Source organism: Amaranthus tricolor, chromosome 10, assembly GCF_026212465.1.
Source record: "Amaranthus tricolor cultivar Red isolate AtriRed21 chromosome 10, ASM2621246v1, whole genome shotgun sequence".
Taxonomy (NCBI): domain Eukaryota; kingdom Viridiplantae; phylum Streptophyta; class Magnoliopsida; order Caryophyllales; family Amaranthaceae; genus Amaranthus; species Amaranthus tricolor.
The window spans coordinates 11794442-11807560 of record NC_080056.1 but is presented as its reverse complement, the minus strand read 5'-3'; the positions used below and the strand labels follow the sequence as shown (position 1 = coordinate 11807560).

Below are 13119 nucleotides of genomic sequence, written 5' to 3'. Positions count from 1 at the left end.
TAATTTAGGATTGATTGAGCTATCCATCTCATACTCATACTGAGATGGTCTCGCACGACTAACTCGAATTAATAAGTGTACTTTGTGTGTTACGTTAGATTGAGGGTGAGAAGTCCATGTAATGACTATAAAGTTTATATAAGTTGATATTATATGAAGATCTAATGAAACCATTAAAGTATTGATAATATGTATATACCACCGTAAACTGAATACATACCCCATCAAAAAGCCACTAAAATTTAAATACCGAAAAATAAAGTATATTTCACAATTTTCTATTTTCGCCAGCCCTTTAAAATAATTTTCTTGTAATGCATTTATTACACTACATATTTACTTATACTTGTAGTCGATCAGTTGTACTTTAAACATGATGAGAAATGATTAAATTGATCATAAATCCATTAAAGAAAGTTATTACTATACTAATCATATCATTAGACAAAATTTAGCTTATATATAATAGTGCTTCAAGGCACATAAATACAAATAAATAAAGCATTTAGTTGACAAATTTTCTATCTAATTATGTGCCCAGCAAAAAAAGTACTTATTTTTTGTATTGGCTTTTAAAGGAATACCATATTATTAGAAAATTCTACTAGTTTCAACATTATCCACCGCTATTTCCATTCTTTAGTAGAGTAGAAAACAGCTAGTTAGTTGTATCAATCCCCCCTTAGACAAGACTTCACACCCACCTCCTCATATTCCTATTAATCCCCCCTTCTTCCGCTCCTTAACATCACACTCTCTTCTCAAACCCGAACCCAGGCCCGAACCCAAATCGGAACCCCAAAAACAGCAAAATGAACACATCCTATGGCCGCCTAAACCAAACAGCCTCAACCCGGATCACCGACCCAAACCCACTTAATACCTCAAATCCCCCAACCCGAACTCGAGCTTGCCGCCTTATCCTCTTTCTCACCGGGGCTCTCCTCATTGTTGCTGCTGCTTGCGGAATCGTAGCAGCAGCAAAATCCATGAGACAGCCCCGTAATGAGCCCTTTCCGAGCCACGGCACGACAAGGGTAATCCGGGAATCCTGTCGACTCACCCGGTACCCAGAACTCTGCCTATCCTCGCTGAAAAACTTCCCTGGAGTGATGGAAGCAAGGGACATCCTTAAGGTGGCCCACATTTCGGTGAACATGACGCTGCTTAAGTTCGGGGTGGCGTTGTCAGCTTCTACAGAAATAAGGAACTTGAAAATGGATAAGCTAACGAGGTCGGCGTACGATGATTGTTTGGAGTTGTTGGATGATTCTGTTGACTTGCTAGTACGATCGTTATCCTCCATTGCTGAAATGACGTTGTCGGTGGAAGAGGCGGGTACTAGCACTGGTGGTAACATGTTCCAGGTCAGTCTATATGGTTAATATATACTTTCCACTGTCATAATAGCATTAAATAAATATCATATAATTAATACTCCAATATAATTTAAATGTGCTAACTATTATTTACATTGGATGATTTCTAAAAAATAAAAATAATTAATACATCGATTTATACAATATTAATAATAGTATTTTAAACAATAATTATTATAATTACGGATATACTGACTTAAAGAAAAATTATATACTATTTATGTTTATTAAGAACACTATATTGAAAGTTTTTAACTTTTAACTCCTATGTAGTAACAGTACAAGCAATAATACTGTTTGGGTCACATTGCAAATTAAAGATAATTAATTTTATAGTTCTTGGTGTATACATAATATAATACGTGGTGTATACATTGCAAATTAAAGATAATACGTGTAATGATTGAACAACATTGATCATCTAGAGTACGTGGAGTTTTCTTGCATTGTCGAATAATAATGTATCTACTAATTATACTATATAGTATATACGTCTTCTTTGGATAATATACTATAATTAAAATACGTACGTAAATACTTGTGGCAATTATTGCAAAGTAGTAGCTTATAGATACTATATATATATTCTCCAAAAAACATAAGAATATTCGTTGTGTGAGATATAGAAGTGTACTATAATTCACTTCAAATTGGTTAAATTGAGTTCACTTCTAATCAATTTTGAATAGTCGATGATATGTCATGGACTCATGCTTTACAAATTAATTTTAAAAAATGTTTTCTGTAATGCAGAGTTAATTTCTTATTTGCGTTTCGCACGCTTTAATAATGTATTAATACAATTCATAATATTTCTGATTAATTATAAAAAGTTGATATTGATAATTTTTTACATTGGGCAAAAAAATATGATCCCATTTGACTATATTTGAACTTATAGATTAAAATTAAATACAAATTACTCCCTCTTTTTTTATTTCTTCCTCCAATTACTTTTTCTTGCGGATTCCAATACAAGCATAAAAGTTAAATAATTTAATTATGAATTTTTTCTAAAAAAATTTGATATTTAAAAAGTTTATATTGAGACAAAGCTGTCAAGATTCCAAACGAATATGTTTTTTTATGTAGATTGATAAAAAATAATAGTTAAAGTTTCACAATAAAATTCTTAAATACTATTTGAAAAGAATATATGAAAAATAAGGAAGTAGGAGTGAAATGTAAATAATATTCACAAAGCAAATGAAACTTTAACTTTGAATTTGAGGGAATGTCCTATCTATTGCATACATTTCTGATAAAAAAGAAGATTTTCACCTAAAAAAAAGGTGAATAACAAAAATGGATTAACATTATTACATTAACATAGTCGATATTAAATAGTACTTGATGGTTACTAAAATTTAGTGTAATTTTGATAGGAAAATATTTGAAAGTATAATGATTATAGTTCTTATTCAATCAATTTATTTTTTTTACAAAATTTATATATTCAAATGCACTACAATTTGAAAATATAGTATCAAATAATAATGAAAATTGTGAAGGAAAAAAATAACATTTTTATACTTAAAGCTTTAGTTATCATGAGAATGATTTATTACATTTCTTGAAAATTTATACTATAGATAGTTTTCATTACTATCAATTAGTATGAGTAAAGTTTTTGTAATCTCCTTATAATTCCTATTATGATGGATTCCTCGTATTGATTTAACCGTGAAATTCTTAGAATTATAATTAAAAAATACATATACTAGCTACTTGTTGATTGAATTATTAGATAGTAAAAGTCTTGTGCAACATTAAATTTATTGACAAAATCAAGAAATATGTAGGGAATATTTGTGGTTTCTGTTCCTTTTCTAAATTATTTAATTATAACTGTAATATAAAAAATTAAATATAAAAATAAATAAATAATTTGCTATCACCGTATGGCTTTTTGGGGAGAGAGAATAATAAAGGGATAGTGGGAGGCCACAAACCTAAATCTATTTCGACTTACTTCTTTACACTCTCTTTAAGGAATAATATTCCTTCTTATTTTCATAGAAAGAAAAACTACAATCTTTGACCGTACTCTTTTCTATGGATATGTGTTGTCGTTTTTTTTTCTTTTCAGACTCTGACTATAGTTTTTAATGAGCGGAATACACTGAGTATGATGATAATGTTTTCTTCTTCTTTTCATAGAAAGAAAAATGATCTAATTAAAATGAAAAATTACCTAAAATAATCCAACTTTATCATGATTTTCTCATAATAATCCCATGTATTGATTAATTATGAATAATCTCAACTTTATGAGGTATTTTCTTAGAATAAACTCGAGTAACCGAATAACCTACTATAATAGGAAATTCTCCAAAAAGTAAATTAAAAATCAGCATAAAGTTAGAGAAAAATTGAAAAAATTTTACATAAAAAATTCTAGAAATAATTTTTACATAAAAATTCTAGAAATAATTTAACATTTTTTTTAACTTTATTTCTACATTTTATTTGAATTTATCTTTTTTAAAAAAAATTAAAATTTGCTATAGTAGGTTATCCGATTACTCGAGTTTACTCTAGGCAAATATCCCATAAAGTCGGGATTATTCATGGTTAATCAATAGGTGGAATTATTATAAGAAAATCATGAAAAAATTAAATTATTTTAGGTAATTTTCCTTAATAAAATCTCATATTGTAATTTTCATACTCTAATTGATAAAAAAAGTACACTTATTAGGCTAAGATTTTGCTTTAAAACAAAGCCAAAAAAAATTGATAATTATTTTCTATTTCAACCACAAAAGAAATAGTAGGCCCGTATATGTTTTTGCTTTATTAGTGCATGAAGGGCCACAAAATGAAATTCTAACTTTGAAATTTTGGAATAATAATTTACTAGAGAGGGTCTAAGTCAAAGCAAGATGTGATGACATGGCTAAGTGGGGCCATGACAAACCAAGACACGTGTACCGAGGGATTGAACAACGTGGGTGGGACCATCAAATATAAAATGGTCCAAAGATTACAAGATTTGTCCGAGCTTGTTAGTAACTGCCTAGCTATATATTCGGCTAGTCATAAAATTGATGACTTAGCAGGTACGCCAATTCAAAATAGGAGGTTATTAGGATTCGAACAAGAGATCGACCCGGATAATTCTGGGTTTCCTAAATGGATGTCAAGATCCGAAAGAGAGCTATTGGGAAGTCCGACCCGAAGTATACAAGCGGATATTATTGTTGCACAAGATGGGTCGGGTACTGTTAAGACTCTTACTGAAGCTATTAAAAAAGCTCCATCAAATAGTGGTCGTCGCATTATTATTCTCGTCAAGGCTGGCACGTAAGTCTTCTTTTCCTACTATTTTAAATCTTGTTGCAAAAATTCTCAAACGTGACTATTTTTATCATAGTGGCAATTTATATATACTATTTTAAAATGATTATTTATAATTTTGACGTACTTTCATTAGTTTTAAAAAGAAGACTCATAACCTAAAAGTGATCACTTACAATCTTATGACGGAAATTGTTGTAAGAGACGGTCTCACTAAGAGAGACGCGTCTCATATATGTATTAAATAACTCCATCTAATACATACTATGAGAATATGAGTTCATTGTTTGAGGTCATCTCACCCAAAGACAGTATCTCACATGAATAATATTATTTATCCAGCTATTTTTGTGATACATCGTTTATTTGTGGGTCAGTCTAAAAGCATGTATTTGTATACTCATAATATATATTAGCTCTATTTACACTATATATAAGGTGCGTCTCATAATAAAATTGTCCCATACCATAATTATGTTTTATTTTATCCAGCTTAGTTATTTAGCTTTAGGCCCTAATATCACGTAAAAAAATAAAATAATTAGAAATTAAATTAATATATATTATTAATCCACATACAAAACAAGCTAGGTCTTAAGGTACCACTATACAAGTACGTGTAGTATCGGCAATTTGTTTGGATTGCTCTTTTGTTGGTGAATTACGTAATGAGGACCAACTACCGACTACTAATGTTGTATTTTGTTTGATATTGATTTTAAGAAAATAAGTAAGTAAAAAAATATTAATAATAATTATATAAATAGTTAGATAGATAAGAATATAAATAAAGAATAAAGAAACCAATTAAGAAATAGGATATTTATCGTGAATATGATAGAAGAGAAAAATGAAATATTTTTTAGGAAAAATTACCGTAAATAATACAACATTTCATCAATTTCCCTAAAATATTATTAACTTTTAATTAATCATAAATGATATTTTTCTAGAATAATACCAACTTTAGTTTATAAACTAATTTACCTATCTTTTTGTCATATAATCTCCTATAGTTTGATTTTTAGTATGTTAGGAATATTCTCGGAAATATATCCTAAATTGGTATTATTAATAATTAATCAAAAGTTAGTATTATTGTAGGAAAATATGTAAAAAAATTATATTACTCCCGATAATTTTTCTTACTTTTTATTAGATGAGAGTATAAAAATTGTAAAATGACTATTCCTACGTGTGAACTTGATATTGATCATGTGAATGTGTTGGTTGCTATCAAATTTCAATCTGTTGTCGGTAGATATGCTTTTCTAATGTTTGTTATCCCTTTATTACTTATTGAAACAAAAAACGACGGTCTATTCTTCCTAACCATTATGATATAGACTTAATTTACTATAAAAATAAAAAGGGTACTTCGTTATTCCATAATATATGTGACTTATGGTTGTCAATTCCCATGAAAATTATTGGAAATTGACGCTGTGAGTGATTAAAATGATTATAACCACTATATGTAAATTAGTGTAAGTTTGACTTTTATGAGTTAAACTTCTTTGAGCACCTAACTAGAAATAGGGATAGTTAAAGGTGTCATATCCATGTTTTAGATTTCTGATATTCTCTTAAATTACCTTTTAGTGTTCTTTTCCTCTTACTTTTTTCGTTTCTTTCATTGTTAGTTTTTAGTTTTTTTTAGTTGGTTCTACTTATTTATTTTATTTATAGACATTTAATTTATCTTTCCCATGTAATCACGTCTCTTTATTTTTCTCGAGCCGAAGGACTCTTTTGGCCGCACTTTTCTTTATAGGTATGAGTTCCCGCCGTCCTTTTCTCTCCAGACCCTGTCTATAGTTTTTCTATGAGTGGGATACACTGAATAGGATGATGATGATGTGTTTAATCAATACTATTGCAAGAAGATTGTTTGAAGATGTAGGCAATGAGCTAAATAAATATGCCAAATCACCATTGCATTCTTCTCTACCTTTTATACCACAAGCAACAATAACACAAGGTTTAAGGTGTTTTATTTGTTAGAGTATATAACATATCCTGGGGCTTCAACCATAAGCTTAAGCTTTTGGTTGAGTTGGTTCCTTGACATGGTATCAGAAGCCAATGTGACAAAAGGTCACGGGTTCGAATCTCAACCACCCCTCATTCAAAGTGGAATATTGAGCACCATGTATGAGGAGAATATGTGTTGCATCCACACTTCTAGCCCAAAGGGCTCTTGTGTGAGGGGGCGTGTTAGAGTATATAACATATCCTGGAGCTTCAACCATAAGCTTAAGCTTTTGGTTGAGTTGGTTCCTTGACATTATTAAATTTCGACTATATCCACTATTTTAGCCAAGTTGTATTTCAATAGGTGCCTAATTAAAGGAACAAAATTACAGTCTTAGTAGAAATTACAAAGGAAATTTGATTTGAAAAGAAAGACTAATAAGTTACTTAGGGGAATGAATAAGAGAGGACATGGGCGAAGCCACATGGGGCCAGGGAAGGCCCGGCCCCCCTCATCAAAAATGTGATTCTTTGGATTTTTGATTTTGGCTCTCCTTACTGATATATGATATATAGTATAAACAGTGCAAAAATATAACATAAGATTAAGGGAACAAATTCTAATGTAAGTAAATATTTTTTAATAGACTACTAAATTTATATTATAATATCATTACTTTTTATATTTTATAATTTTACATTTATCCTCTTTTAGGATGTGTGTTTATATTTTTGTTATCATAATTTTAATAAGTAGTATTTTTTTTCGGAGACTTAGTAGGCGAATAATAGATTCAAAAACATTTGATTTTTTTTCAAAAGGGATAATTATAGAAAAACTATTTCTTAATAAACTAATAAATTTATGTTATAATGCCACTACTTTTTGTCTTTGATAATGCATTCATCCTTTTTTCGTGTGTGTTTATATTTTTGTTATCATAATTTTAATAAGTAGTATTTTTTGGAGACTTAATTAGTACGCGGATAATATAGTAAAAAACACTTATTTTTTTTCAAAAGGGATAACTATTGAGAAGTTTCAACTCCATTTGTTGAATTTAATTTTTGTGATGATTCAAGTTGATTTTCTATAAAGGTGTTCATTCGGGTTGAAAACGAAGGATGCTATATTAGAGTTCGAACAATGTGTTTCAAACTCCAATATTGCCAAGATCGAATGTATAAGGTTTTGTGACAAACAAATTAAGCTATCAATGATATCGATGTTTGTAGGAGAAAATAATGCAATAAAACGACACAAAAATTTAACGAGGTTCACCCGACCTAGGCTACGTCCTCCGGTGTGTAGTATCTCTTATATTATCAAAGGAGTTCAAAGAACTCTCAAATATGGAGAATTACAATAGAGAAGAGATATAGGCTAGTGTTTGGCTTAGGGTGTATTTTGTGGATGATTTCAAAATGTGTGAATGATAGCTCTTTATTTATAGGAGAGATCTCACTAAGTAACATTAATTACATTAAAACTATGAATAAATGATAATGAAACATCCCCAAGAACTTGAAGAGTCAAAAACAGCATCCTAGGAGCATCAGAGACATCGCTCCACCAAAGTAGAGGCTCGCTCGATCGAATGGGCTACAGGAAGTTTCTGGTTACATTCTGTCTGCTCGCTCGACCCATTCTGAAGCTCGCTTGATCGAGCGAGCTGGTCGAACGACACTTCAGTGAGCTTCTGACAGTTTTGCTCGACTTTGCATCGTAGAGCATCTTGAATTAAACATTTACACTTCTTCATTAAGTCCTATAACTCCCATGAATAACTCATACTTCATTACCTCATTAATCCATACTCTTAATATCCATCATAAACCACAATCATCAAGACTCAACTTAATACACCTACATTAACATACTTATTGGATTCCAAACCCAAGAGTCACACATGAATGCACACATCAAATGTGCACTCAAGTCACACCATTCATAACACGGGTTATGAGGTTGATTTCGAATAGGTGTTTTCGATCGGTTCAAAATCGGGTTTTATGTTCATATTGATTTTTACATAATTTTGAACACCTCTTATTTTCAGTCTTTATTATTTAAAAAAAATCATAATTTAACCGGTTTTAATATATAGTAAATACTTTGCTAGTGTATTGACTATTTGGCCCCCCTAATTTCAAATCCGGGCTTCGCCCCTGAGGGAGGAGGATAATTTTACATTATGTTTAGATAGTAATTTAGAAGAGAAAATAAAGGAAAGGAAGGGGATGAAAATGGAAGGAAAGAGAAATAAAAACGGAAATAAACTCTTGTTTATTTAAGAGGGAAAGAAAGGAAAGTATGAGTTTTCCCTTCAAATCTTTTCAATTTTAAAAAGATTGATACCTTAACAAAAAATAACGATTAAATACCTTCAAATTCCTTTTCTTCTATTTTGTTGTCTAATCAAGGGATTCTTCATCCTTGCAAATCCCTTTCCTTCCATTTTATTATCTAAACAAAGGATCTCTCATCCCTGCAATTCCTCTCATTCCTTTTCCTATATTTCCTTCCCTTCAAACGCAGTCTTAATAATATTTTGGCTTACTAAACAAATGAGCTAAGGGTTGTGTATTTACAGCGCAATTTTAGGTAGGCAACAAATCGCTAATGAGGCGAGAGTGAAAACTCGTGGGCTGCACTCATTTGAGGTGCTCTGATTCTCATTCGAGCACTGATTAAGGTCGCTTTTTAATTGCTTCTTCCACATGCCCTTTTGTTTCTACATGATCCTCTAATCTTTGCTACACTTGTTCTCGGCCTATTGTGCGCATACTTTGCCCTTCCGAGTCTCACCTTCTAATGATTGCATTTGGATGTGTATGATTTTCATATAACCAAATCAGCATTGCATTCTTCTCTACTTTTATGTCGTATAAACAAACTCAATTAATCAATTTAATTAAGTCTTAACTCGTGATGAACTTAACTTAAAAAATGTTTGGTCAAATAAAGTCACCTATAATATATAAAGATAACTATTCTGGGGATAAAGCGTTGCTAGTTTGGTTGAATATAATTAAATAAGTGGTCAAGCTAATAGCTTAAAATAGTTTTGAAATAATCTATGTAAAATACATATATGACCTTGATCCCATCAACTATCATAAAAATTAACGCAGTTAGAATGATTTTTTTAAAAATACGACAAACAAATGTTCGTTTTAAAGATTATAAGTTTAAAATCTATTATTTTGGTGATTAATCATATTTAACATATCACAGATATGAAGAAGATAATCTGAAAGTTGGACGAAAGAAAACTAATTTGTGGTTTTTAGGCGAAGGCAAAGGTCGAACTGTAATTACGGGTAAAAAAAGTGTGGCTCATGATCAAATTACTACTTTTCACACTGCTGCATTCGGTAAGCTTTTAATGTTCGTTTGTTTGTTTATATTCATATTCGTTATATGTCTCTGATTTCAAGGAAACTTAATTAAATTGAGGGCAATCTAGTAACCAATCTAGTGAGCTAAAAATTCTTATGTCACTTACAAGTGAGGGGGATAATTAAGTGCCCATGTCGCCCACATGTATGTTGAATGAAAAGAATGTATATCACTTTATAAACTTGAAGAATAACTTTTACTACGACCAATTAGTTTAAATTGTGAAACTTATTTGGACTTATAAGTAGGTCACCTGTTTTCCTTCTTGTTTAAGTTGCCAAAATCCATTTCCTAACTTAGAACAAAACTAGTCTATTGCATTTTTTGCCAATCTGTAATCATATTCATGAATTATGACATGCATTTTGCACTTTTTCGTAAAGTTGAATTTGATCGAAGATTTGTTTACTGTGTTGTTTAATGGCTATATTTATCACTAAAGTTGAAAATGTAATAAAGCGTATAATATTATGTTTGGATAGAAAATTAGAAGGGAAATAAAGGAAGGGGAGGGGAAAGAAAGAAAGGGTAAGGGCCGGAGGGGTAGAGGAGATCGGAGTGCACCCTATTTGTTTAGAAAAGAAGAGAAGAGAAAAGGAAGGAAAATAAGTGTTTTCTTTCCAAATCTTTCCACTTTATGAGATCAGATCATATATTCTTAACAAAGTTTGTTTATGTTTTCCCTCCAAATCATTTTCCTCCCCTTTATTTTTGTAATCCAAATAATGGATCCTCCATCCTTTCAAATCCATCCCTTTCTTTTCCCTCAATTTCTCTCTATTCAAACATAATGTAAATATTTTCAATAAATATTCTAATAATCATTTTAGTAATTAAAATAACTAACCAAAATTAGTCATACTTTTGTATTGTAGCTGCCACTGGCGCTGGATTTGTAGTTCGAGATATTACTTTTGTAAATGAGGCGGGTCCAAGTAACCACCAAGCAGTAGCACTTCGTGTTGGTGCAGACCACGCTGTGATCTACCGTTGTGAGATAAAAGGATACCAAGACACACTTTATGTTCACTCCCAACGACAATTTTATCGAGAATGTGATATTTACGGAACTGTTGATTTTATCTTTGGCAATGCAGCTGTTGTATTCCAAAACTGCACTATGTGGGCACGTAAACCAAATATCCAACAAAAGGTAACTATCACAGCTCAAAATCGCAAGGACCCAAACCAAAATACCGGCATGTCAATCCATGCTTGCCAAGCGCGAGCAACCAATGACCTCGAGGCATCAAAATCTAGTTACCCAACATTTTTGGGTAGACCATGGAAAATATTTTCAAGAGTTGTATACATGGAAACTTACTTGGGGGATCACATTGATCCTAGAGGATGGTTAGAATGGAATGCAACATCTCCAGTAGATAAATTATACTATGGTGAGTATGGCAATATTGGGCCACGGGCCAGCATATCACAACGGGCCAAATGGCCCGGTTTGCATGTGAATATGTCCAAAGGAGAGGCAATGAAATTTACTGTGGCCCAATTTATAATTGGCCAAGATTGGATAACTGCAACTGGAGTTTCATACCAATCTGGATTATCAGAGTAATTAATAAGGTTAACAATGTGTAATATGTCAAAAAAAGTAAAAACTTGAGTTTGACTGTGTACTAAGTGTATAAGGTCAATAGGTAAAATCATATAATATATTATTATGATTTCCTTGTACCTAAAGTCTATAATTGTTTTGCTAATTGTAAACAATAATAACTTTAACCATGAAATTGGACATGTGTAATCAACATATTATTCCACTATGGATCTAATAAATTCTTGTCTTCAAATTTTTAAGGCTTTTTACCAATTATATAAATTGAGCAACTCATGTATCAGACGTCTTATGGTAAGACGAGTTTAAATTGACTCTTTAAACACGTAAAGTTGGTGTTTTAATATTCAAAGTATCAATTTTAACATCTAAACTAGCATGTTAAATATTAAAAAATTAATAAAAGTGGATATTTTAAATACAAAAGTGAAACTCTATATTAATTTAGTTGGACTATTTAGCACAATTTAGAGCTATCATGATTGAAACAATAGAGCTATCATGATTGAAACAATTGTAAACAATAATTTTTAAAAATAAATTGCGTGGTCGTTGTTATGAACATCGAACAAACAATTGTTTTTTTTTATATTTTTTCTTTTGAATTTATGATTTTACTCTTCCTTTTGTTTCCTGTTAGTAATAGCGAACAAAGTCATAATAAAGTTTTTTTCTGTTCGCTGTTAGTATTAACGAACAAATTCTGACCTTAAACTCTGATACGGAGACGCTAATTTTCGGATATAAAATCTTTGGAAGCTCATTTTGAGTTTTTTTTTTTTTAAAAAAAAGCTCATGTTATTCATTTTTCCCAATGTTAACCTAATAGTCGTATACCACTTAATTGTCAGCCCATTAAGAGTTAAGATGATGGACATACAAGAGCTGGTCTCTTGAGATGTCTCTTTGAAATACGTCTCTCAGGTTCAACTCATTAACCCTTAATATCCACTTACTGTATACTTAATTTCTACTTATATTATCCTTACGCTTACTTACGTTATTCTTAATGCCTACTTATAACATACTTAACGCCCACTAAATTCTTAAAATGCCTACTTATAATATTCTTGATGCCTACCAACAAATCTAGCCTACTAGCCTACTTACCATATCCTTAATGTCTACTTATAATATCTTTAATGCCTACTTACATTATACTTGATGTCCACCGAGTAAGTACTTAAGTACTTACAATATTCTAAATACCTACTAATAATATTCTTAACACAAAAACTTGTATGTGGCCGCCTCACGCGTACGACCAAAAACATTTTATACTTGCCGAATTTAAGCCTTAAAAGACCCATTTTAAGACTTAAAAAGTCAAATCTAACACTTAAAACCCTACTCCAAACCTCAATCTTCCCTCTCCAAAGGCTTAATTTAAATTTATTAGCTATCGAGTTCAACCCTTAAACACACCCATTCCACCATTTAAAATGCCACTTTGAATTCTTAAAACCCCCTACTCCAACCCTTAATTTTAT

The 13119-nt window shown here is 30.9% G+C and overlaps 1 protein-coding gene across 1 annotated transcript; it reads left to right on the top strand.

Moving 5' to 3' along the window:
• Positions 1 to 519: 519 nt before the first annotated feature.
• Positions 520 to 11893, top strand: LOC130825062 (probable pectinesterase/pectinesterase inhibitor 61). The gene is made up of 4 exons (XM_057690092.1): positions 520 to 1367; positions 4243 to 4685; positions 9892 to 10031; positions 10932 to 11893. Exons 1-4 carry the CDS (start codon positions 813 to 815, stop codon positions 11627 to 11629), a joined length of 1836 nt encoding a protein of 611 aa, XP_057546075.1. The 5' UTR covers positions 520 to 812; the 3' UTR covers positions 11630 to 11893.
• The last annotated feature ends 1226 nt before the right edge of the window (positions 11894 to 13119 follow it).